The following is a 25800-nucleotide window of genomic DNA, read 5'->3' as shown; positions in this document are numbered from 1 at the left end:
TGTAGATAATAAATCAAGGTTAGATGACTAAGATGTGAATTCAAGAGATTTTATTTCTCCGTTGTCAGGAGAAGTTATGCATATAAAAGCTAAAACAACATTTGTCTTTTTCTCACACTAAATTAATCCCTTATAAAATTTTGTTATAACAAAGAAAAATACCTATTCAGTTCATGGCGACAACTCCACCCTTACAACCTTTAACAATGTAAAACTGTCCTTACAGTCTTTGTGTTCAGATGTAATATCGGGAAGCAGGTTTTATAAATGGCTCCACCAGTCACAAGTTCAGCAGTAAAGGTGGATGTGGGTCTTTATTTCCCCAAAGAAGATTTGTCAAGTGCCCCTCTGAGTTATTGTTGGAGAGGTCTGCAGATGAATTCAAAACAAGACATGCCACTCTTACACAACCGTAACTGCAAATGGACAGAACAGCTTGTGCAATGTTCCAGTTTGTTATTTGCAGAACCTCAGAAGCAGGTTCACAGAATTGCCTCTTTGTGAATCACCTCAAAGCAGAAATCCTTTTGGTTTGGCTGATGTTCCTTTTAGCCCAAACACATATCACCACAACCCACAGTTTGTTCGAGTGGCTTGATGCAAGCCTCCTCAGAGTAGGCGGACGTCGCTGGTGCAGAGATCTCTGATTAAAACAGGCAGCAGGGGGCGCCATAAGAAAAAAAATGGTTGCGACGCCGGAAACGCTTTCAGCTATTTAAAAACAAGTCCACAGGTCTTGAAAACCTTCATTTCCCATGATTTTACTGTCCCAATGATAAGCTTTGTAGAGTTTGAGACACTGATTCCCTATTGTGTCAGTTGACAATCCCAATTGTCAATCCAGAAAGGCAGGAATCAAGGTATTGTGGGTTGCAAAAAAAGAATTCTTCATGAAGAAAAAAATGGTACTTAGGTTACTTCATCTGTTATCCTGAGACAATAAGAAAACTCACTCATGGAGTCAGTCTGGTTTTGACTGTGTGACACCAGGCAGTAAGACTCGCTGCTCCTCCATTCTGTTGGACTGAGACCGCAGAATGAGACTGAAAAAATCGTCATCTGGAACAGTAGAGCCTTTATTTGCTGAAGGTGGAGCAGCACACCTCTGGTCATTAAGCCGGGAGCCCTGAAACAATGAGAAGAGCCAGTACAGTTATATTAGTCAAAGAGTTAAGCACAAGCAGCCAGTTGAAGCAGAGCTCTGATGAAATCCTGCTAGATGTTTTGTGAGTATTTGAGGTATGTAGAAGGAAATAATTCTTGTTTAGGTGTGATCAATTCAGTGTTTGTTAGAATAAACCTTCAGGCTAAATTACAGCAAGACATGAATACTGAATCAAAATTAATTTATTAACCAGAAAATCTACGAATCAAGTTGAAACAGAATCTTCTTGATCAAACCTCAGCACGTGAGCAGCATTAAGCCTGCTGAGTTCCTGCAGTCAGGGATTAGCAGTTGGGGTGATACTACAGCAAGTCATGTATTACACTGAGCCAGACTTTACACACCATTCTGCACAGACTATTCTGAAATTGTCCAGCTGCTCTGGCATAAAATACCAGTGACACATTGGGCGTCTTAAAGTTGCTATTTTCAGCGATCTGCTTGCAACCACTCAGGGCTGGGCCAAAACACTGAAGGAAAAACATGTTTAAAACTATTAACTATGTCTGGGTCATAAATAATAGTTCACCATGATTAGTTACTTCCATTGCCTCTTAAATTCACTAACAAGTTGAACTGAACCCTGCAAGAACCTTGTCTACATTTTCCTACTGTAATCAGAAAAATAATTACAGTTAAAGTTAAAGTTGTAGTAATTATACAGAAAATATATATTTGTTCAACTGGTGCACTTGAAATAAAAAAAATCCAAATAATTGCTAGTGTAATATGGAGAGACTTTCAGTCAGTCCACGGCAGATGACATTAACTTAAAAATACCAAATCTGTCCAAAAGTTGTTCCAGGCCAGCCGAGTGACATAGTCCCTCCAGCGTGTCCTAGGTCTTTCTCTGGGCCTCCTCCTGGTGGGACATGCCCGTAACACCCCCCCAGGAAGGTGTCCAGAGGACATACGAAACACATGGCCGAGCCACCTCAACTGACGATGTGGAGGAGCAGTGGCTCTACTCCGAGCTCCTCACCCTATCCCTAAGGGAGCGTGGAGGAAGCTCATTTCAACCGCTTGTATCCGAGATCTCGTTCTTTCGGTCATGATCCATAGTTCATAACCATAAGTCAGGGTAGGAACGTAGATTGACTGGTAAATTGAGACCTTCACCTCACGGCTCAGCTCCCTCTTTACCACGATGGACCAATACAACAACCGTATTACTGCTGTGGCTGCACCGATCCGTCTGACAATCTCACGCTCCCATCTTCCCTCACTCATGAACAAGACCCCGAGATACTTAAACTCCTCCACTTGAGACAGGAACTTGCCTCCAACCTGGAGGGAGCAGACCACTTTTTTCCTGTCGAGAACCATGGCCTCGGATTTGGAGGTGCTGATTCTCATCCCAGTTGCTTCGCACTCGGATGCAAACCTCCCCAGCGCATGCTGAAGGTCCTGGCTCGAGAAGCCAACAGGACAACATCATCCGCAAAAAAGCAGAGATGAAATCCTGTGGTTCCCAAACCAGACACCCTCCAGCCTCTGGCTGCGCCTAGAAATCCTGTTCATAAAAACAATGAACAGGACCAGAGACAAAGGGTAGCCGTGCCGGAGGCCAACATGCACTGGGAACAGGTCTGACTTTCTGCCGGCAATGCGGACCAGACTCCTGCTCCGGGAGTACAGAGACTGCACAGCCCTTAGCAAAGGGCCCCAGACCCCAGACCCCATGCTCCTGGAGCACCTCCCACAGGATGCCGCAGGGAGGTGCTCCAAAATTACAGACAAGTGCAATAAAGTGTTAATGGAATCCATATCTGTGCTGTGGAAGACAGTACATGTTACAGCAAACAGTATATTGGATTTCCTGTTCTCACCTGGCACTTAACCAGCATGTCGAAGAAGACATCATCCCCCTCCGGGTGCTCAGCGCTTGCCTCGAGACGACTGTAGAGGGAGGGTGTGTGAGGAGTATCTGCACTGGAGTCTGGGGCTGGAAGGAGGAACTAGTATTAGTCACAACATGAGAAGAGATTTCATGGGAGATCACAAAAACTGGCAGTGCTTCTTGTTTCATTACCTTGTGGGTGGACTTGATCTGTGCTGGAGGTGGAGTGTGTATGCGGCGGGCTGGAGGTGCTGAGCCGTAAGCCAGGAAAATGGCTCAGACTGACTCGTTGGTCGTCCAGACGACGGGCCTGGGAGCTGGCCAGCAGCTCCAGGAAATGACCAGGATCCTGCAATGGTGTTTCGCACTCCAAAATAGCTAGAACCAGACATAGTTATTATCTGTGGGTGATTTGTAACAAATGGAGGATGACAGTGAATTGTGCCTTTTACTTCTCTACCCAACATTTCATTCTGATTTTGTAGGAGGTAAACCCAGAGAAAAGAGCCACGAGGAGTTTGAGAAGAATAAGAGGTCCCAGGGTTACAGCTATTATCTGAAAGTTAAAGCAACACTCCACCCAAAATATATTTTGAGCATCAAACACTCCCCACAGACTTGAAAACTGGCTGTAAAATACTTGTAATCTCATCCCTCATGGAGCACAAAGGCTGTGATGAGCTTGGATTCCCCATCATTACACAAAGGAGCACAACAGTAAGTGCTTTTCAGGATGAGGAAGAGGTGACTGTTTGATGCTGGATGGTGTATCACTTTAAATGTTCTCTGACACAAACAATTAATCACACCACATTAAAAGGACACAATTGTGGACATGCTGCGTTCACACCACGTAGCAGAATGAGGAGAGACCTTCAACAAATACAAACTTCTTTTACATGCAGTTTCTTTTCCATGACTTGTTATTTTTCCACTCCTCTCTGAATGGTACGATTATATATGGTGTGAACACAGATGAGGGCACAAGGGGCTGACTCACATTTCCTTTCGGCTACAGGTGGGGTGGAGGAGGGAGAGGATTGGGCAGGGAGATGGCTCGGGCCATCCAGTAGGGAGCACCTTTGGTCGTCCAGTCTGGTGCCCTGGAAACGAGAGAGGAGGTCGAAAAAGCCGTCCTCCCCAATAGTGTCCTGCGATCCTGGCTACAATGTTAAAAGAAAATAAACAAATTCACTTAATAACTTTGGAAAAGTTCTTTACATAATCAATATAATCAGGCCAGGTCACGGACTTTCAGTAGAAGGAAAATATCAAAATACATAGAAGAAAATTGTTGAGGTCGAAATAATTAGTCAGCTAGCAGAAAACGAATGTATGAAAACTACACTGGTGAACAGTCTGGGAAATTGCGATGGGCATTTTCCCACCATTTTCTGACAATAGCAGACCACATAAATAGGAGTGCTGTACATCTTTGCTGTGAGACCTTTGGGAGGTTTTTTTGACTTAACTTGACCTTTTCTCCCCACACACACACACACACGCACACACACACTGGAGTCTGGAGACATTGTTTTGAAACACATGAGTCAGAAATTATGATCCCACATTGCCACACCAACACATTTCCTCCTCCAGTCTTAATACTCCATGTGAAAAACATCTTTGGGAGTGATGCATGTTTCACTTTAACATTTTTTTTTTCTTGAGGGTGAATCATCATTGTTCAAAAGCCTCATGCGGTTTCCAGGGATGTTATGAGTGGGCTGGACAAACTGTTGCTTTTAGAAATACCTTAGCAGACACTGGCGTATCCAGTTGAGGAGCCGAGTCCTCAGTGTGGGTTTCATGCTGGTTTTTAGGAGATGATTTGTTGTTCTTCTGCTTCTTGCTTTTCAGCCGGTGGAAGAGAAAGAGCTTAGCAGACGCCTTGATTGTGCTGTTTTTTGAAGATCCAGGGAAAACGTCCTCCTCCCAGTCCTGCACGTTCAAAGTGCATACAAATTTTATTTGAACAGTTGCTGACTAATGTTTCACCTATGTTAACAATAGGGACTGGGTGAACAGTATCTTGGGGTAAATGGAAATTTATCACAATTTTACATGACAAACATGCTTAGTTATAAATGTCTATAAAAGCATCTGCTTATTTTGCTCTACGTGTTACTGATGCTGTCAACCATGGCTGATTTAATTAAGTGTTACATTATCAAAATACACAGTTGCTATGCACCAAATTAAGGAAAACCACACCCACAGATTAATATGCATCACTTTGAATGAGTTTAGCATTTAATTTGTTAGACAGGTTTTGAAATCAGTGAGCAGCTTCCACCAGGTTGCAATAAATTAAAGAGTGAAAAAAGAAAAGTTGAAACACTGCAAACTTCACATCATAAATGTTTCTGTACATACTGAATGTGCTGAAGGATGTCCAATTTGATTTTTGTCAGGATGCGAACTCAGGTCCAGGTTATCTGCGCTGTCTGTTCTCCGTGATGGAGACTTGACCCCTGAAACAAAAACATAAAATTCAACAGTGTGGTCACATGTTTTAATATTCAACTACAGGACAAAAGTTATTTAAATTCTGTGTAACCCACTGTGTGTATCAGTGAAGTCTAACAAACATACTGAATGTGTTTCATCTTTCACACCTTTTCTACAAGTGTAATGACTCATTACAACCTGTTCAAAAACAGATTTGTCAAACTGTCCTTAAAGTGTCAGGCTATTGTGAGGGTGGAAATTTACCCGAGAGGTTGGGGTAACCCTGGAAGCTTGTTGCCAGAACAGAGCTGTTGGTGTTGCGGAAGATATGCGGGTGTATATTGGAGTTGGACTTCAGGCCTATGACCAGCCGTAGGTCTGACAAGTTCATCCTGGCTGTCACCTCACTGCTTTTGTCTCCGGTCTGCAACAGCGACAACATCACACTTAATGTCAACAAATTTATTCTGAGAAACATCTCTAAGACAATGACAAAACATACTACTGCTGAGTGAGTTGCATTTTTACAATCTGTAGTTTGAGTGTCCATAAAAATCATTAACATATGTATGTGTAAATAAAACTGCTCTACACAAAGAGGCTATTATTTCCTGCTGTTCCCCAAACAACCAGTAGAGGGGGATGTGGCCTGATGGCAGCTACTGATTGGCTCTGAGGCAGGAGGTGAACATAAACAGTCACCTCTTTGGCAATTTCCAGATGTTTCTCAGCAAAGTACATGGCTTGCTGATGATTCCCCAGGGCGGTCTGGGCATTTCCTAGACTCCAGTATGCTCTTCCTTCACCGACTCTGCAGTGGGACACAGTCAGAAACAGGCTGAGCGACTTTGGATTATGCAAGAGTGGTAAAGGTATTCATCAAACTATCGCATAGTATAGTCTCACACACACACACACACACAAAAAAAACTGTCCTTAACATGAACTCAATTCACAACAACAGCTTCTTGTCAACCATACAGAATTCATCAAAATCAACCTCACTCACACTTCACACGGTGTGTACAAAAGCAGTATTTTATAGGTTCTACTTACAGGAAGAATATTTGTAAATTGATATTTTCAAAAGCAATAATCACAGAATTTCTGAACTCTCTCTGTCCCTCCTACTTCGTCCCATTTTATACTTTTTATGTGACTTAAATGAGAATGTGGCTGTGAATGTTTATACTACCAGAAATCTTGGTTCCTTTTCCTAAGACTATAAAAATAGAGAGGTACTCCCACATTTGGAATTACAGCACTGCTTGTTAACAGAGGAGAAACTTATATACACTGACTTCAGTTTTTTACATTATTTGAACAGCATGTCATAGTTGACTGAAGCGAGGCTAACTTCAATCTATAAAAGAGAATCATGTTACATGAATTGAGTTGATATTTTGCATAAAATCTATTAACAGAAAATCTGTTTTTTCAGGAAAAAAAGAAAAATTACAGCCTTGCAGTTTTATGCCTATCCAAGCACCAGTCCAGTTTCAGTCTACACCCATGTCATCTGTCCAGACAAATGCAGTATGATTGCTCGAGAGCTTCGTCACATGGTGCAGTCACCTGATGCTCAGTATCAGCAAAACCAATGACCTTTTGGAGGACTGTAATGTTTCAAATATGGATCTTTCAGCAAAGAAGCTACAAACTGTAAAATGTGGAAGCTTCATACACTCGTTCAATCAGGCAGCACAGAAGATGTGTACAATCAGCACAGTTTGTAAGTGGGAAACCAAAATTACTGTCACCAATTCAGTACCTGACCAAATGTGAAATATGCTCAATCTCTCCTTCTGTTAGTCTTCATGGTGGCTTCTCATACCTGTTATTATGTGTTAATGACATGAAATCCTGCAAGAAAATCCCCCAAAATGCTGTTCCCTTTGTGCTTTTCAGTATTTTTGCAGTTTAATGTAGCTGCCTGGGTGTTAATGTGTAATTGCATGTAATTATTTCAGGGACCACCCACTTTAAAATTGTACTTCAAAGACAGTTTGGTGGAAATCTGACAACAACTGGCTTTTATGGCCGATACCTGTCGTTCAGGTCCTGAGCAATGACCAGATGTTTGAGGTGGTAATCAATGGCCCTCTCATAGTCCCGAAGTAGTGTGTAGGTGTTGCCCAGACTGTAACAGGCCTGAGCCTCCACTGCTTTGTCCTTCAAAAGCCTGGCCAGCTGCAGAGTCCTCCTGAGGGCGAAAGAGAGGAGGAGGAAGAAGGTCAAAGAATGTCGAGGGTGGGAGCAGCAGAATGACAGTTATCTTGCTTCTTTCTGTTCTTTCTTTGTAGCCATTTTCCAAGGACTTCTTTGTGAAGAAACAGAGACACTGGGGTAAGGCATTAAAACCTTCAAATTGTATTAGTTACTGTGACTGAACAACTACATGTATGTTTTCCTTATAAATAACTATCATATTCAGAACTTTCCCCCATATATTACTAATAAGCAGGAAACAAACAGTTTTATTAATGAACAGTTGTCATTGGCAATAATAGCTTTTACTTTGAGGACATACTTTACATCATTACAATTGTGTTTCACCAACATTCAATTTCTGTTTACACACAAGTCTCAACTTGTGAATGCCCCCAGGAGTTACAGTCATTGACAAATACATTAATAAGCACTTCCAGGTACACTACAGTGTGCTATATGGCTGCATTTAATCCATTTCCTCATTCACACATGGCCGTTAAAGTAAACAGAAAATATAAAACAGACAGCCAGAAAGCCAGATAACAATATGAGATGACGTGTGGTAAATACAAGATAAACCTTTATTAGTGCCACAGCGGGGATATTCTTAAAAAAGGTACATTACCAAAACAACAGTGGTGCAGAAATAACTTTCCACACGGTGAAAACACTAAGACAATCAATTTTTAGTGACCATTACTAGAAACACGTTCTGCTTGTTGATATCGTGTTTGGGTAGGGACACAAAGGAAACCGACAGTGCTGTCCTTAAATGTAATGAGATTTTTCCTCATCTGGTCATTTATCATTGTGTATTTGTAAATCAAATTACATCTATCTTCTCACTTGTCTCCCTTAAGCCTTTGTCGTATAAAGAGGAGGCAGAGAAAAAGATCAACATTAAAACTGCAAATGCGATTAACTGAAAGTAATATCAGCAAGCTAGATTTGTGTTCCAGTACAATGACTACGACACGAGAAAGGCCTCAAGCCTTACTTGTTTACTTACTTATAATGACCAGCTGCCACTTCAAACTGGCCGAGGAATATGTGAGCATTGCCAAGGTTACAGTGTGCCCGCCTCTCAGCTGACTTATCCCCAAACTCTTTAGCGATGAGCAGCCGCTGCCAAACAGGACAAACAGTAGGGTGCACATTGCTGCCATTAAGGTCAGGATTAACAGGAAATATTTTGAGGTAATCAACACAGACACGCAGCCTTCACAATCAGAGGGCGGGACCAAATGAGATTTTATGTGTGTAATGTATATTAAGTGTAAAGTAAAAAACTAAGTACACATCTTCTCAACACAATTGCTCAGTATCAACTGTTACTATTACTTGTCTATTAAAGACAGACACCAAAGGGGTATTTTTGACCACAAGTTTGCCACCTACGTTTTCATGTGCAGCTACTGCATTTTCAAATTCGCCCAGCAGATAGTACGTGTTTCCAAGGTTACCGTAGGTACGACCCTGGGCTGCCTTATCGCCCAACTCCTTCACCATGCACAGGTTTGCTCTTTAAAAAAAAAAAAAAAAAAGGAAACCAAAGAAACACATTTACATATTATGAAGCACATACACATTGGCATATAAATACTTAATTTTTTTTTGCATTTTTGTTTTTGTACATGCTTTTTTTAGTAGATGTATGTTGTATGTATGGCAGTGTCTTGTAGCCCCATGTAAGATGACAAAGAAGAACAAAAATGTATTGTAGCAATCAAACCTGTCACTCTTCTATTGGTGTCACTTGTACCAGTCCTCAAGTCTTTCAAAATAAAAGCAAATCAAGAGTCAGTGTTCTGAAGTAAACAATGGTACAGACTCACTCATAGTACTGTGCAGCTTTCCTCAGGGCTATCCTGGCCTCCTCTGAGAACTCTCCTGGCTCTGCTCCAGTCCAGCAGATGCTCTTGCCTTTGGCGTGGTAAACGTTCCCGAAATTATACAGCGCTCGAGCCTGCCCAACCTACAGCAAGCACAGCAGATTTTCACTGATGAAAACCCGAGTGACCAGTGCTGTAATTATATACTTAAAATACACTGACACCAGACTTGCTTGGTTGCATGCGTGCTGACAAACTATTCTAGATGTTGGTGCGCCAACGCTTCACAGTCATCGTGCATACCAAACCCAGGCTGTGGTTGCAGAGCATCTCATGTGGTATGATTGAAAACAAATTTGGATCCATTTATTCTAATGGAATGAGTCTGTTAGTCATTGACTGAACTTCTTATTTACAGAACAATGCAAAAGCATCAGTTTGTTGAAATGAAAGCATTGAAGGAATGTTTAAATACGCCTGTAAAATAACTAAAATATGACCCACCTTATCATAAATGGCTCTTGTGATATCCAAATGTCGTTGGCAACAAACCACTGCTTCATCATACCGTCCCAGAAGCTTTAATGTGTTCCCAAGGTTGCCACTGGCTTTTGCCTCACCAAGCTCATCTCCAATTGTTCTGGGATTTCAAAGTAGAAAAAAGCATTAGGAAATAATTAGACAGTAATATTAGTGGATTACTGAAGTGTATTACTGCAAAAACACAAGAGGCAAGAAAGTAATTTACTGCTGCAAGCAGCAATACAGTGGATTCAAGTCTGGCAATTTAATCTTGGGAAGGGGGATTGTGATTAAAAAAGTTTTAACATTTGGTCAGAATATATTGTTAGGGAGTTTTATGTTAAATTATTTCCATTGGACCTGCAGAAATCTGCAGTACACGATCTAACCCAGGTCAAGAATCCCACCAGCAGGAAACCCAGCATGTGGTTTTACAATAAACCGCATTGTGAAATAGTTTACCTGGTCAGTGTGAGGTCATGCCGGTGGTACTCCAAGGCTTTGTTATACTCTTGCAGGTGAAAGTAGGCATTGCCCAGCTGGCTGTAGATGGCGCTAAGGATTTGGAGATCCTCTGTTCCAACCTGGATGGCAGACTCAAAGAAGGACACGCCGGCACGATAGTCACCAGTCTTACAGAGCCGCTCGCCTTCCAGAGCCAGGTCCAGACAAGATGACTCCATCCTGCAGGGAGAAGTGAAAGTGAACTCTATGGGTGAAATCAGGATAGCGCTGAAATTCTATACCATGAGGATTCCTTAGTCCGGATTTGTTTAACAAAGCCTGAAATATTGAAATGCAAAAACAACTCTGCTATATCCTAGGAGGAACACAGCAAAACAATAAATGAAGTGAGGCAAAGCAAAGGATCAGAGGAGCTAAATGAAACCCCTGCTTTACATTAGCACAGAGAAGGGCTTACTGTATGAGGTAAAACAGCTTAAATACAATCATTTGTTACATTCAGTATTCTTGCAATTATTTCATTGTTTAACTGAATAAGTGTTGAGTTTTTTAAAATGTCAAAAATAGTAGATAACTGCCCACTGAAACTTCTGAGAGTCCAAAACTGCATGTTGTGTTTTATTTGAATAACAAACCTGAAAGAAAACTAAGTTTGAGAGGCTGGAATCAGTTAATGATAAATTACTTAACAGAGAACACAATTATCAAAACTCCATTTATATTCTTAAACAACCTACCATATATTTATCCCAAAAATTTCATGACTCAATGTGGAGACAGTAATTTCAACCAAAAAAAAAAAAAAACAAAATCTGAGAAAAAAACAAATGTACCACCAAGAGTTCTCTTTTGTGCGTTGCATTAACCAAACAACCTGACAGCTGCATTCACATACTGATCCAGTAACAGCAAACGTAGTCCACAGAAAAGTCCAGACCACGTGAAGCCAGAGACAAGTCCTATAAATCCAAAATAGGACAGAGCACTTCCTGTCTGTTGTGAGTCTAAAAACTCCAAAATTATCCTGGAATGAAAATATGTGCCTGACATTTTACCATGAACACAAAGTACACTCAGATGTGTCTGTGGTTTTCAATTTTATAAGCTCCACACCCTTCCACCCAAATAAGACCATTTCTTTTCGTCCGCTTCAAACCTGGTCGGTGATGACAAAACAAAAAGAAACCTGGGTGAGTCCATGGGATTATATCACAAAGTTGCAAAACAAATCCAGTTATGTATGGGTGCTCAGGAAGAAGGACGTCCACCATTTCATTCATTTGTACTGTGGTGAACTAATGACATTTCAAAAGCTGAATGTATTCTTCTATAGATGCGCGATACGGATTTTATTCAGCCGATACTGATAGCTACCTGCCGATAAGATACCAGATAATTTCGCATTTTTTATATCTTAAAAAGTTAATTATCTGTACTTTATGCGCACCTGTGAGTAAGAAAGGCTAAGGTGTAGTTCCTCTGAATCTGTATTTTCTTCTTCCTTATTGATGGATGGCAAAGTGACTTTAAAGGTGCACACCACCACCCACTGTATCAGGGTGTTTGTATGCGGTGCCTGCAAAGTCAGCGAAAGCACTTTGGTTTAGCTGATAATATAAAGTTTTTCATTATCACTGTGATAAGTATAAGGCATCCCGACTCCAGCTGACTCATCCTTGTTTATTAACTGAATTCTTCTGAAGTCTGTTTTTCTTCTAAATATGCAAAAATTTAAAATGCTAACTTGGCTGTTGAATTAGAACTGCGTCGTGACTTTTAGTGCAGATCACATGAAGACAAATTTTGCCATCTGCTAGCATTAATTTTGGTTCGAGTAATGACACTCGAGATTTGAGGCCTGATTTCTGTTTATAATTCTGTCACCAATCAGAACAAGTAAGTATGAGGTATGTACTTCTCAAAAGGTTGCATAAGTACCCCTTTCTAAGCTGACTTTTGAGCCCCCCCTTGCAGACACACTATTAGGGCTCCCAGATAGCCCTTACTCCCCCTCTGTCTCCTCACCGCCCAACAAACTCTACCCCTGCCTTAGGAAACGGATGGTTAAGATTAGGGTCAAGGTCTGTCACTCCCAGCATGTTGTGCCGCCTTAACTTACGACCTTCTAAACTAAGAAGCTTCCTCGTCTCCATTCACCAGTTCTGCCTAAGCGCACCTTGGTGGACGGTGTTTCATGTCCATCAGACAGCAGGGTCCTTTCAAAAATGGAAGTTAATGCACAGACTTCACAAGCTTGTATTGCTTTATTGAGTTAGAGCTAAGAAAAAACAAACAAAAAAAAAAAATAACTGCGTTCGCTCCTTTGACAGGCATGCTGTGAAAGCTGAAACTAAAACACAGAAATAAATTGTTTCCAAGTCCGGATTACACGCTTCCTGACATCTAACAGAACGATTTATTACCTCGAGTCGGTGTGTCATGATCAGGCTCACATACCTGCTGCCTCTCCCCACTCTGATGCACTCCAGGCAGTCTGACACGACGGACATTTCAAGCTTCTCAGTGACTTTCTGGAGCAAACGCAGCTCTTTCGGCACAACACCCTTCACATTCTCTTCCTTCACGTGCATACACATAACGCACACAGCCACAGCGTCCCAGTTTCATTGAACATTAAAGAAGACACGGCTCCCTTGGGTCTGCTGCTGCCGCCGGTTCTCAGAGCGCTCTGCTAACCTGTGGCAACAGCAAAACAAAGGACTTAATCCGCTCAGCGTTCAGGTTGACCTTAACGTTCAGGGGGCCAGGGTGACAGACCTTTTGTTTAAGCAAATGCAGATTAACACCAGGCTGTTACTAAGCAGAAATGAACGAAGAGAAAGTGGTCAGCTCGCCTGCCATGTCTAGCTAACTGTCGTACTCCTCTATCACTCAGCCACTGGTAACCTGTATCTCCAAATCACCTGATGGCGTCTGTCACTTTCAATTAAGCCGAACCTCAGTGGTAATTATAGCCACTTTAAGTGGCTCCACTGAACCCTAAGGCTATTTGCTCAACACTCCATGAAATAATCATTCAGCAGCCGGCTGAATGGGTAGAAAATCTTCTATCTATCCCTAAAAAAATAATTCACCTGCATGATAATACACATTTTAATGAGACTGGGTATCCATTGTTGGATTTCCATGATTCTCAAGGATTCCTTGGAGCAAATGCCACAGAGACGACATAATGATGCACTTTGTAAATAAATTTACAAAACATCACAGTGCCTCCCTTCTCCACAGCCTTGATTAACTCAGCTGTAGCTGATCCACAGAAATCCACTTGTCTAAATTAACTAAGAAGTCTGGACCCATGTGCCTTCTAGGGGAAAAAACAATATGTTGCCTCACCATTAGTTGGAGTACAAGGACTGGAACAAGCTATGTGACATTAAAGCTGCCACCACAGCTGACTAAATGCCAGCTCAATAATTATATAATTAGGGTGGATTTTGGGGATAATCCAACCTTAGTGCATATGGAAATGTTTTAGGCCAGTAAAAAGTCAGATAATTATGCTCTCTAACTGCCTTTTGCGCTAACAGAAACTGGGAGCACAGAGCCACCCTAAGCTGCTCTTGTACAGTTTATCTTGTTGGTGAGCACGGATATTTTAAAAACAAAACTGGACCATCAGTTTCCTGCTATCTTCTATCTGGAAAAGACGTTACAGAGCTGACTAGACCAGTATCTGGTTATCAGATTGTGTCAGTGATCTGCAGCGCAGTCTGTTAAACGTTAATGGATACAGAGAGAGGAATTCATTCAGGGTAAAAGTGCCGATGGTGCACTGACTTGACGAGGCTTGTACGTAATACCTAACATTACAATGAGATATGTTAAGCCTACACTACAACACAGCCTGCAGTCAGGTGCATAATCTCACAACTGTTTCAGTCGTGCCATGAAATATTTACATTGCGGTTAGCGAAGACCTCCCATAGTCTTCTCATCATCCTTCATCAGTTAGCCAATAAGGTGTCATGTTACTGCCATAGGAAAAACTTTGAACATCCTCACTCAACTACACAGACACACAAATCTGTAAACATGCTTACAAAACAAAGTACAGGGGAGCAGTACTAAAATTAAATATGAATACAATAATAAAATATTCGATGATATTTGAACATTTCCATGTGACTGTGTCTGAAATTCCCTTTAGAAATAAGAACATTACAATGAATTATCACAAAAGACTATGAGACACATTGAAGCAGCTGGAACCACAGAATTTTGACATTTTTTGCTTAAAAAGTATTTCTGGTTATTCAAAATTATCAAAATTGCTTCCATTAAATTCATCTGTTGATGGAGTAACCAATTACATGAACTAACTGTTTCAGCTCCAATCCAGATTAAATATCATGAGGCAAATATTTGCTTTCTTTAGATACAAAGCAATTACAATTTGAACAAAATTGTTGAAGCCTGAAACAGCAGGCAGTGAATGTACGGCCTACCTTTGCCGGACATGGAGTAAATATTCCCTGTCCCGTACACGGTGCACAGAAAAGCTGCCATACATGACACTCAGCCTACCAAACCTGACAAGGTGAACACAGCCAGAGAACAAACCACATGATCGACCTCTGTCAACTGCCAGGCTAAAGGCAGACTGTAGTAAAAACAGCAAGGAAAATGACAACACACTGCCATGTGTGAAAGTGCTCAGGAAAGGCCGAATACTTTCATGCATGCTTTCCGCTGAACAATGCAACAATTCAGTCACTATCTCTGTCCCATATCTTGTCTTGAAACAGGAGCTGGGAACCAAGAGTAAACAGTCACTGACATGCAACGTCATGTGTTTGCACCGGCAACATCTTATTTCATTAGCAGGTCACTTTGAGAGGGTCACAAATATCTGGAATTTTATAGACCACGTGATTAAAAAGAAGAGAGAAAAACCATGGACAGAGTAATCAACGCTTGAAATAATCATTAGCAGTCAGTTCCAAACTTTGATTAAGGCACAATTTTCCCCTCATGTTTCTTTTTCCGCAATATTCAACTTTATAAGAAGAACATAGAGAGCATTGAGGCTGCTTTATCACATAAATCCAGACAGCAAATTTAGCCGCAATTCAAGGATAAGAACTTGAATTGTGGCTATTTAACTGGATGTATCCATCTGAAAAAGGGCATATTGTGACTCAACCTCAACAACACTTGGCTGCACTGCTAAAACTAACTACTGATTAATTGTTCTGTCTATAAAGTGTATAAAAAGTGAAAAATGCTCATCATAATTTCCCAGAGGCCCCAGTGTCAAATCTCTTCTTTTATCCAACCGAAAGTCCAAAACCCAAAGAGAAGCCAAAGAAACCCACAGCAGCCTGCACTTTTGAACCAGCGCAGAAGGATTCAACCCATTTCCGCCAAATACGCGCGACATTCAGCAAACCAAGCACTGGTTTATCCTCTCTTCACACCTCCTATTTTGGTGATCATATGCCCACTCTGAGCTTTTTTGTTTTCAAATCTCCTGCACATACTGCTGCATCGAGCTCTGCTGGACTTGTCTGCCTCCTTGTTGGTTCGTATAAGTCTATTATCCTATGACCTCATTCACTGGCTGAAGTGCTTCACCCAAAGCACTCCAGCTGACTGCATGATTCTGTTGTTGGTCACATCCTTCGCTGTAAACTCCGGGCAGCATAGCGCACAATCAGCCCGATGGTGCAGCGGTTTCTGATGCAGGGACCACAGTGTCTGGCAGCAGTCGTGCCAAGTTCAAAGTCACTGTGGCTCTTTGTAATATTTGTCAGATGGTAACTTCGCTTTTAGGACGGTTTGCGTGCTTTACAACATTTTTTTCCAGTTTTGTTTGAAACATTGGTTGTAGCTGTAAAGTAAAAAAAAAAAATACTGGCACATCACCAAATATGACAAAGAACACAAACTAACTTTGTAGTTGCTTTTGTACGGATCATTTTCACCGTCTCTCTATTCAATGATACATCACTGACTAATCAATAAACACTGAAGGAGAAGTTTAACAGCACAAAAGGAAGTGAGATGGATGGCCATGTAAAAACAAGACAGAAACTACTAAAAACACGTCCTTTCACTTTTGATTTCTTCTATACATCAACGTATATATAATGCAAAAGTCATCTTTTTTACTTTAACTGTAACTTGTGTGGACCTCTGAATAGGTGATGTGTGCACGGCCACTTTGCAAATAAAGTGAGAGCAGTAAGCTGTCATTCATCACTCCTATGGGCCTAAAAAGCATCCCTGCATCCACACAGCAGTGAGAGAACAAGAGTCCGTGTCAGGCTTGTATTAAAAGTTTCAAATCCTGATGAAAGTTTTACTTTTTTTTTGTTCCCAGTAACTGAAAGAACTGATACTGACACAGGTGCCAGGTGTGTAAAACAAAACAAAAAAAAACACAACGATAAAAGAGTCACTTATGTGAAAAGCTACAAATTAAAAGTACTCCAAGTATGAGACAGCGCTGTAGTCCCACTAACATTTATTCACATAATGATAAAAGGTCCAAATGTGGCATCCCAAACCATAACTATTTCAGTATGAATACGCCCAACCAACCCCTCTCCAATTAAGTGAGGCTCTCTAAAGTGACATCCATCTTTTCTTTTTGAAGAAAGATGACGAACCATTCAGGGGAAAAGAGGTCAAGCGCTAATTTAAATGGAAATTTCGCAACAAGTCGAGCTTTAAAGGAGTATTACCAATAAAAACACACATGAAAATGTAAGGCGTAGAGAAGCTAACGAGGCCAAATGTACAACTTGCAATTAGAGTATTAGATCAAGCTGTTGGGTTTTTAAAAGAAAAGCTGTTTCGTTATTTCGGGGTTGCGTCTCACAATGAGACAAAGCCCCGTGATGATGAGTGTTTGGGAAGTCACTACAAAGCCCGAGATGAGTCAGTTTAGCGTCAACATGCCACCACACGTTCAGCGTCTGTCTGATCGACAGATAAATAAGACGCTAAATGTTTCACTTTGGTAAACTAAACACGACGTAAAAAACCGAGCTGGAACTTTAAGAAGGGCTTCGAAATCAACTAAACTCGCTAACGTCAACGCCAAAAGGTAACCGAGGGTCGCTTTTACTGAGTGGAGAACGACAACAAGACTGGCACCAAAGCTTTTCAGGTGACTTTAATTATTTCACATACCTCAAACTGAAGAGCGCGCACACACCACAAACATGGTTTCACCTTTGGAAAACAGTTTCGCCGACTCCAAATCTTCCAAACTAATCTCTTCACCCACTTGTTTACAAAACCACTAACTTGCTCATCTAGGGGGAAGATGAATCCGCTGTCTCGGGAAGCAAAAGTTGAAGAAGCCACTCCTCGCGCTGAAAAATCTGCCTCCAATTAGGATTCCACGGCGGGTGCCTTCAAGTGCCATCGGAAATGTTGACACCGCGACATGAGCGCGAACGATCAACTAAAAATAACAGACTTCAAATGTGACGTTTAGGGGGCGGAGGGAAGTTGAAGGCCCTCACTGCTGTATTAAAGTAATCAAGTTTTACAGTAATACGCAGCAAATGTTCACTGTGTCTGACGTGATAGTTAGCGACATTTGAAGGTCTCTTCCGCCCCCTGTTGCACAAAGTGGCCATGTGCTTCTTGATTTCTAAAATACAACTATATCTCCTAAATTATATGACTGTTGAGAAATCCAAATAAAATCAAGACTGAGAAACATATTTAGGCTATAAAAGATATTTACAAATGTGTTTTTAAGATCTAAATTTGGAGTGGGAACTTCCGCGACATGCTTGAAAGCAACAGGGCGTTCATCAAATATTGAGATTTCAAAATAAAAGTCTTTATGTCTAATGTAAGACTGGCTAATAGTCCAGTTCACAGCAGCATCCAACAGAGTGAAGTTACAAATATATTTTGTGAGGGTTCTGTCGAAATACACTTCTTGATTTTTGGTGAACAGCATCTCTTGAGGAATACAATGTGACACAATCAAAAGCTCAGCAACAGCTACTGAGTGGACCTTATGATGATATGGTTTAGTCAGCTTACATCTCCATGGTCAAGAATAATTTTTCAGTCTCAGTGTACCTTTTTTATCATTTACATTTGTTTTTTACATCATCAATTCACCCCTGTGAAGCACATCTCGAGATGCCACATCCCACCATCTACCAACCACACAGATCTTTTACCTTTGCTAAGATAATTCAACTGCATAAAAAATTCTTAGTGTTGGGTTTGCTGCATCTGCAAGATATACAAGAATAAAAACTGTGACAAGCATTTACTAATAACTGTAGTGAAGCTACTATGGTCTAATGTGGTCATTTGACAGGGGACTAAAGTGTTAACTATTTTAGTCAAAATAGTCTAAAATAGCCAAAGGCCATAGGCTATTTTAGACTATTTATAGGGATATTTTTGCTCTAGTGCACCTAAATTTCATCTCAGCACCCCTAAAAATAATAACAGGGTATAATAAACAGGATTTTTACCTGACTAGGTTGAATTTGAAACAACATACCAGTAGTGTTGCAGTCTCTTCCACTTGTTTCAAGATTGTTTTTTTTAGCCTTTTCCGCTCATCCTTCAAACCTCATGTCCTCTCTGCAAAAAAAAAGTATACCTTGCTGTCCTCAAAGGAGTTTCCACTGTCCTTGAAATGAAGACGGACTGCTGCATCTTGACCTGTGGGCTTTTGTTCTATCTTGGCTGTGTTTCAGCTGCTGATGTATAGGTCTCTGTGGGTGTCATTGCTTTAAGATTTCACATTTCACCCCCTATGTTTGGTCAGTGATTTTATAGAGGGCAAGTTGCTGACTAGCTGGGTTTGAAAAACAGTGGTGTTTATTGAGGATCAGTTTGAGTGACACTCCAGTCATATACATGAATTCACATCACATCACCACCGCTTCTTTCCGCTGTGTTGGTTGGCTCTTCCTAAAAGCTCTGCTCTCTGTGTTGACAAAGACCCATTTTTGGTAGCAACATGCTTTTAAAGCTTTCCCGAGCTGTTTGCACTTGTCTTTCACCTCAGTGCTATTTGGCACAGCGGTGAAAAGCCCTAATAAATCCTGATTTTTTTTCCCTCTGCTTCACTGGACGTCTTTGTAAAGCTGTCTCCAGTCAAGTGGTCATGTTCAGTGACCACTTAACCACGTTTGTACTCCTATTTTCTGAAATTTTCTCGAAAACTAGACAGATGTTCATTTGTAACATGTCGTGTTCACTGTTCACTCAATTTGCTGTTTGTGCTCCCTTAAAACTTTCTAAAGCAACTTCAGAGAAAAATGTATTTATTCATCAACGTGACGAAGCTCAGTGTGTTACAAGGAAACTCAGTGTACTGACCTTGAGAAAACACTGCAGCTAAATATTTCAGAGGTACAATTTCACCTAATAGCGGACAAAGGCTGTCATAACTTCAGAGAGTCAAAAATGATACAAATGTCCTTCTTTGTCTGACCTACACTGCAAAATTCAAAGATAACCAAAGTGGAAAAATAAAAACTGCATGTAAATCACATTTTTGAAGGTAGAATTTGCAGATTTTTGTCATTTTTGCTCTTTGAATTACTTCAAAAATAGTTGCAGATTGACTTTCTTTTGATTGAGAAACTAACTTCTTGTCTGAGCTGTGAAATCAAAATTTTATTGCTTTATAACACCAAAATAGTTACTGGAAGTATTGTCAGACTGCTATTTTAAGTATATACCTTCTTCAAGTAGATGACAGGGAATGCAAACCAACATTTATTCAAACTCTTCAAATATTTGAAGACTTTTTAAAATACATTTGACATAAACTTTGGCTGCTTTGGGAACAGTATTACCGCGGCGGTGGGTAATTTCAGGGCCAGTGGAAAGAGGCAGCATTCTTCTTAACACGAATTATGCAAGCCTCCAGTGACAGGGAGTGGAACACTTTAGTTCAGTCTACCCCCTCACTGGATTCATTAGATGTGAACAGATGGACTCCTGAGCAGCACCAGTTAAACTGTGGTGTATCGAGAAGGACCAGGACAAGAGCGGAAAGGAGAGGCCCCACTGGGGAAATCAGACAGGAAGAAGGGGTTGTGAGAGGGCGGCGTCTCCACCAGGGCCTGCCGTTTCTTGCGGTCACGCCTCTGATAGCGGAAGTTGAAGGGTGGTCGCAAAGCCACGGGGCCTCCTATCTCTTCAGAGGATGAATCAAAAGGACCAGCAACTGGTGGTTGCTGTTGCCGGTTTACCAGACCTTCAGCAGACTCACTGGAAGATGAGCTGAGGCAGTGAGTGGAGGTTACCGCAACTGAGGGGTCAAAGGGCACAGGGCGAACAGGCGTGGGGTCAAACGGCTGAACAGCAGGGGGCAGTGTGGGGTCAGAAGGAATGGGCTGTGGATCGTTTCCTGGGTCATCGATCGGTGGGGTGTAGGTTGGGAGCACCGGGTCCTCGGGGAGGTCAAGGCCCTGAGGCTGCACTGGTCTGAGGATGTCCACATTCTGCAGACAGAAGAGACGTAATCACTCCAAACTGATATTTTACCAGAGCACCAGTGCTGGCTGCGAAAAGACACTCAGTCATGCGATATTACTTTACACACCACAGCTCCAAAAAAGGAGTGACAAGACAGCATAATTATAGCACAGAACCATACAATTTTAAATATCACACATAAGTTTAGGCACACACAAGCACGACATACATTTTGAGACACAACACACAAGATATGACAGCATAATTATATGGCCAGTGGCGTTCATTCAGAAAGTTCAATTAGCATTTTAAAGGATGCTTTGGCAAAAAAAAAAAAAAAAAAGTGAAACAAAATTGAGTATAAAACACTCATCACAGCTCGACCAGGCAGTACGTTATTACATTCCCAACTGCAGTCCCACAGCATGAAGAGGCTGGCATTTTATTTCATATTGTGCTGAATTTTTAGCGGTTTACTTACTTGCTGATTTCTGTATTTTAATGCACTTGCATGGTGGGTGCACATGTGCTTTCCTGCCAGGATTATTTAATCTCTTTGCTGTTATTTTTCTGTATCTAATGTGGTTCACAGATTAATTATTTGTCATTAAGTCAATTTTCCGTCATATAAATCTTAATTATTGGTGCATAAGATATTTTTGACTCTTATGAAAACCATAACACCATGGCAAATTACTTGTATGTGAATATCTACTTGTAAATAAGCCTGTTTGATGATAAATATTTCTTGACAGTTTCCTGTACCTGTACTTTGAACATCTCACAGGACACCTGGACATCAGGATGGACATTCAAGTCTCCATGCACAGATCCTGCACAGAAACCTGCAGTCTGAGGCCAGAAGACGAGACATTTGTTAATTTATTTTAGGATACTTAAATAATAATTTATAATAAATGATAAAATAAAAAAGGAAAAAAAGGAGGAGAGAGCCTGTCACGCTCCTTTAATAAAAGAATGAATTAGTGCAGCCTTTTAGTGGTGTTAAAACTAGAAATTAATCTGTCACTGATCACCAAGTAAGACTTACAGAAACGGCTCCAGTAAACAAGATGCTGCTTACTGATGTTTAAGTTGTTAGAACATCATTTAATTGTGTCATAACAGTGTCATATTATCAGCCTCAGAACCCATGTTTTTCTTTAAATGAATGGAGCATCTTCAAACAGTGTTGTTCAATTATATCCCTTTTATGTCCTTAAAGGAAACTTTTTCCGTATCCAAATCAAAATTGGAATGATATCCAGATAATGTTTTATGTGAATTTTCAAGTGTTAAAGCAAGTAATTACGCCACTTTAGTGTTCTAATGTTTAATTTCAAATGTGTTGACTCTCTTGAGTACCTCTGTGTCAGAGTCGAGCGTAATTCGCTGGCAGGTGCCTCTTTCTGTCACTCCCTCTGGACACTGTTGGACCGTGTACTCCACAAAGCTGGCTTTCACCGGCACAACCTCAAATATAAAAATAATATGATTAAAAAAATGGGGTACCACATTGTACAAATTAAACCCTCAGATAACAGAGTGGTGGTTACTGTAATGTAGGTGTTATCATCTTGGTTATGCAGTTCAAAAAATGTTAAAAATGAATTACGCAAAGAGGAGCAATTTACCGAGCTTTTGTCCCCTAGCAAAACCATTCAGCTTCTCATTTGCTCCCCGAACAAAAGCCTGGCTACGCAGTAAGGTCTAAAGTGCCTCTAGTAATCCTTTGCAACCTTGCCAATACTCTTCTATCATTATAGTTATTGTGGGCCAGTAACAATATTCATCTGGCGCACAGAAGCTCAAAGGTGGACTGTGCCGTCTGTTCATGCACACCCAGAGAGTTTTTCTTAAGCGTAATTTCCCCAGTAAACATAACATTCAAACATTATGGTGTAATGAAATCAGCCCCGGAGCTTTGTTTGTCCAGTCAGAACTAATGAATATATATATATCCCGTCACACCTGTGCTGAGGCTCTAGTGATCTTCTTCACTCCGAGGTCTGCACCCAGTCTGGACTGCCTCTTATAGGATGCCAGTGTGACCTGAGCAGCTTTCATGGCCTGTTGGCTTTCTACAGGCAGCAGGAGGGGGCAGGCTGGGCAAGTCTGCTGGAGCTTCTCTGGGGGGTCTACAGGGACCAGACAGGGGTAATGGAGATGTGGAATTAAACATTTGCACTGAAATTACAACTGAGAGCCCCATTTCTTTTCTTGGACTTCGAATAAAAGCTGTAATTAGCAGTATTAAGAAAAAACTGTTTACACTTTTTGTTCAGCTGCCATTCTGTGACACGATATACAAAAGTAATACATGACTAACTGCCAATGTCTAACCCAAACTCTGACGATATGTTAATGTTACCTGGAACAAGAGTGCAGTCGTAGCTGTACAGGTAGGAGTATCCCTCTGGTGTGTGGAGAATAGTGGTGTTACAGTTACCAGAGATTTGCTGGAAAGAATAAAACAAAGAAAACTCAGCAAGAACAATCAAAGCCACAAGACAAATAACTTTGAATGTGTGTGTGTTCTTGTACTGCTCTTTTTGTGAGGACCAAAGAGTAAAGATATTTTTGGAAAATGAGAACACCTTGGTCTTCCTTCTTCACCGGACTGTTTGTGAGGCAATACTTTGGTTTTAAGGTTTAAAATTCCAAGTAGGTTTGGGCCAGCGTGAGGTTTAAAGTTTAAGGGTTATGGGCTACACTGCAAAAAACCTTCTGCAAATGAGCAACATCCTGTATGCAAATTTTGAGTGTGTGTGGTAATCATAAATTATTTTCTCAGATATCTCTTCAACTAGCAATGACACATACTGAAATTTAAAATAAAGGTGCAGGAGCGTTTTCAAATAATAAAGATATTGTGACTTTCTTAAACTGCAGTGTAAGAACTGCATCATGTCTGTGAGTGTCCTCACGGGTACAGCACAAGGACAGATGCGTGTGTGTCTGTCTTACTGTTTCCATGAACGGTCGGATGTCACAGCGTTTCCATGGTTTCGGGCTGCCTATGTGACACTTGGTCTCCAGGACATCCAGGTCCAGGTAATACACATTGCCCGCTGGGCCCTGACATGTACAATGCAAACAAAAGTAATGAAAGAGAGGAGATGTAAACAGTGCTGTGCACTCAGTATATCCAACAGCACCAGATTTTTTTTGCTCATGGAACAAGCAAACAATAGAAGCTTTAAGCAAAATGTATGAGACACCTTCTGTCAAACGCCTTCAAACTGTTCAGTTACATCTTGAAGGAACCATTGAGGAAGCGCACTGTTTAATTTCTTATAGCACTTTGGGCAATATTGACTGGAGCAGTGGCACTGAAAACATGTCAGCCTTTCCAGGTCATGAAGTTACAGTGAGCCTCTTAAGGCCTGACTACTCCCACAGTCGGCTGTTATAGCCTTCAGCCGCTGACAGCATGAAGTTCATATGGCCTGTTGTGCTAGGTTTGTCCCAGTGGTCCTGTGCTGAAGTGACCTGGACTTTATTAACAGTCACTTCAGACATAAAGGCCTTTTTCATGAGGCGTAGCCTCTCATTTCATGACCTAAAAGTCTGTACTTATTTTGTACGTATTTTAGTGTTACATTTATTATAAGCGACATGCAGTGGTGGCAGTCATTCACAATAAAGCTCGAGCAACAAATATTTATCGTTGTTTTCAGTCTTTACTAGTTGCAGAGTAATGTAATTACTGCTATTTTTCATGTCTTTGATGTAGGTGGTTCCTGAAGCCTGGGGACCACAATAAGTCCTTGAGAAGCAGAGTTTAATTTCATTATAATTTCCCCAGAGTGAGAGTCATCACGTTAGCGAATTATTTCTGATTAGAAGTTTGACTGTGCACAGTCATTTCTAACAACAACAACACAAAAAACAGATATTCTCAAATGGGATCCCACAGACATGAAGATTGGCCACATCTGCTTAAGTCTATCAAAGTGTGACTTCCTTTTATCACAGGGATCTTTTGATATTTCAGCAGCAGCAGAAGGGAAAATAAGCTTTCCACTACACCTCCCTTGTTAAACATGAACAAATCACCCACTGACAGAGTAGCACAGCAACCCCAGCAGCTGCTTTCCCCAACAGGAATGTGTCTCTGTACTGACCTGAGCGTGCAGGTGGACGTTTGCAATGCGGTTGAGGGCAAACTTATAGCCATCAGTGCGATCCTCATTGATGTAAGTGGTAGCCAGACGAGACAGTTTCTCCACTGCTTTGTCATTACAGGGGATGGGAGCGAGTTCAATGGGTGCCAGCGCAAAACCTTGCACACGCACAGTGAGAGTTGATAGCAGAGATAATAGCAGTAATAATGTGCAGATGGATTTCTCCATGGTGCCCACAGTGTTCAGATGGAAGCTAAAGTACAGAGCAGATTTAAAGTGAAGTTTGTTCTCTTGTGTTTGCGTTCACTCTCTGCAGTGACTTTTGGAACCAAAACAGGACGCAGATGTTGACACGATGCCAAGGACAAAGTTTATTTCATGTCAAAGGGCTGACATTTGTTCCAGTGACTTGTATAACCTGCTCATTCCTGTCAGACATATAGAGTCAAAGACAATCATTTATATTTCATATATATATATTCATTCATTCAATGAATGCTCAAATAAAATCTCAGTTTATTTTATTCCCAGTGCAGAGAGCATTTTAATCCAGATCACAAGATGCATGAAGTGTATTTTAAAGAACTAGTTTCATGCAAGGGTCCAAATCAGCATAATAACTTCGGTTACACTGTGGGTCATACTTTGAGGCTGTAATATGAGCATCTGACCATGAGGGGTCACTGTGAGTCTGATGTGCTTCACTGGAAAAAATCTGTTAAAACTACTGGCCCACTAGACAGA

The 25800-nt window shown here is 41.1% G+C and overlaps 2 protein-coding genes across 3 annotated transcripts; both read right to left on the bottom strand.

The window, feature by feature from the left end:
* Positions 1-35: 35 nt before the first annotated feature.
* LOC124060195 (G-protein-signaling modulator 2-like) lies at positions 36-17901 on the bottom strand. Of its 2 annotated transcripts, XM_046390837.1 has the most exons (15): positions 17648-17898; positions 10484-10705; positions 10004-10139; positions 9503-9642; positions 9066-9189; positions 8677-8792; positions 7504-7659; positions 6159-6267; positions 5721-5880; positions 5382-5479; positions 4761-4946; positions 4006-4168; positions 3198-3383; positions 2995-3110; positions 36-1126 (listed from the first exon to the last, which is right to left on the bottom strand). In XM_046390837.1, the coding sequence occupies exons 2-15, from the start codon at positions 10702-10704 to the stop codon at positions 962-964; spliced, it is 2076 nt and encodes a 691-aa protein (XP_046246793.1). In that variant the 5' UTR covers position 10705; positions 17648-17898; the 3' UTR covers positions 36-961. The 2 variants fall into 2 exon arrangements, with proteins under 2 accessions (XP_046246793.1, XP_046246794.1); XM_046390838.1 differs by lacking the exon at positions 3198-3383 and having other exon boundaries at positions 17648-17901.
* Positions 17902-20104: 2203 nt separating this feature from the next.
* si:ch211-262h13.5 (uncharacterized protein LOC571127 homolog) lies at positions 20105-25357 on the bottom strand. The gene is made up of 7 exons (XM_046390840.1): positions 25057-25357; positions 23897-24007; positions 23301-23388; positions 22901-23067; positions 22295-22402; positions 21695-21781; positions 20105-20955 (listed from the first exon to the last, which is right to left on the bottom strand). Exons 1-7 carry the CDS (start codon positions 25282-25284, stop codon positions 20464-20466), a joined length of 1281 nt encoding a protein of 426 aa, XP_046246796.1. The 5' UTR covers positions 25285-25357; the 3' UTR covers positions 20105-20463.
* Between the last annotated feature and the right edge of the window lie 443 nt (positions 25358-25800).

Source organism: Scatophagus argus, chromosome 6 (genome assembly GCF_020382885.2).
Source record: "Scatophagus argus isolate fScaArg1 chromosome 6, fScaArg1.pri, whole genome shotgun sequence".
Taxonomy (NCBI): Eukaryota; Metazoa; Chordata; class Actinopteri; family Scatophagidae; genus Scatophagus; species Scatophagus argus.
This window is presented reverse-complemented; position numbering and strand designations above follow the sequence as displayed.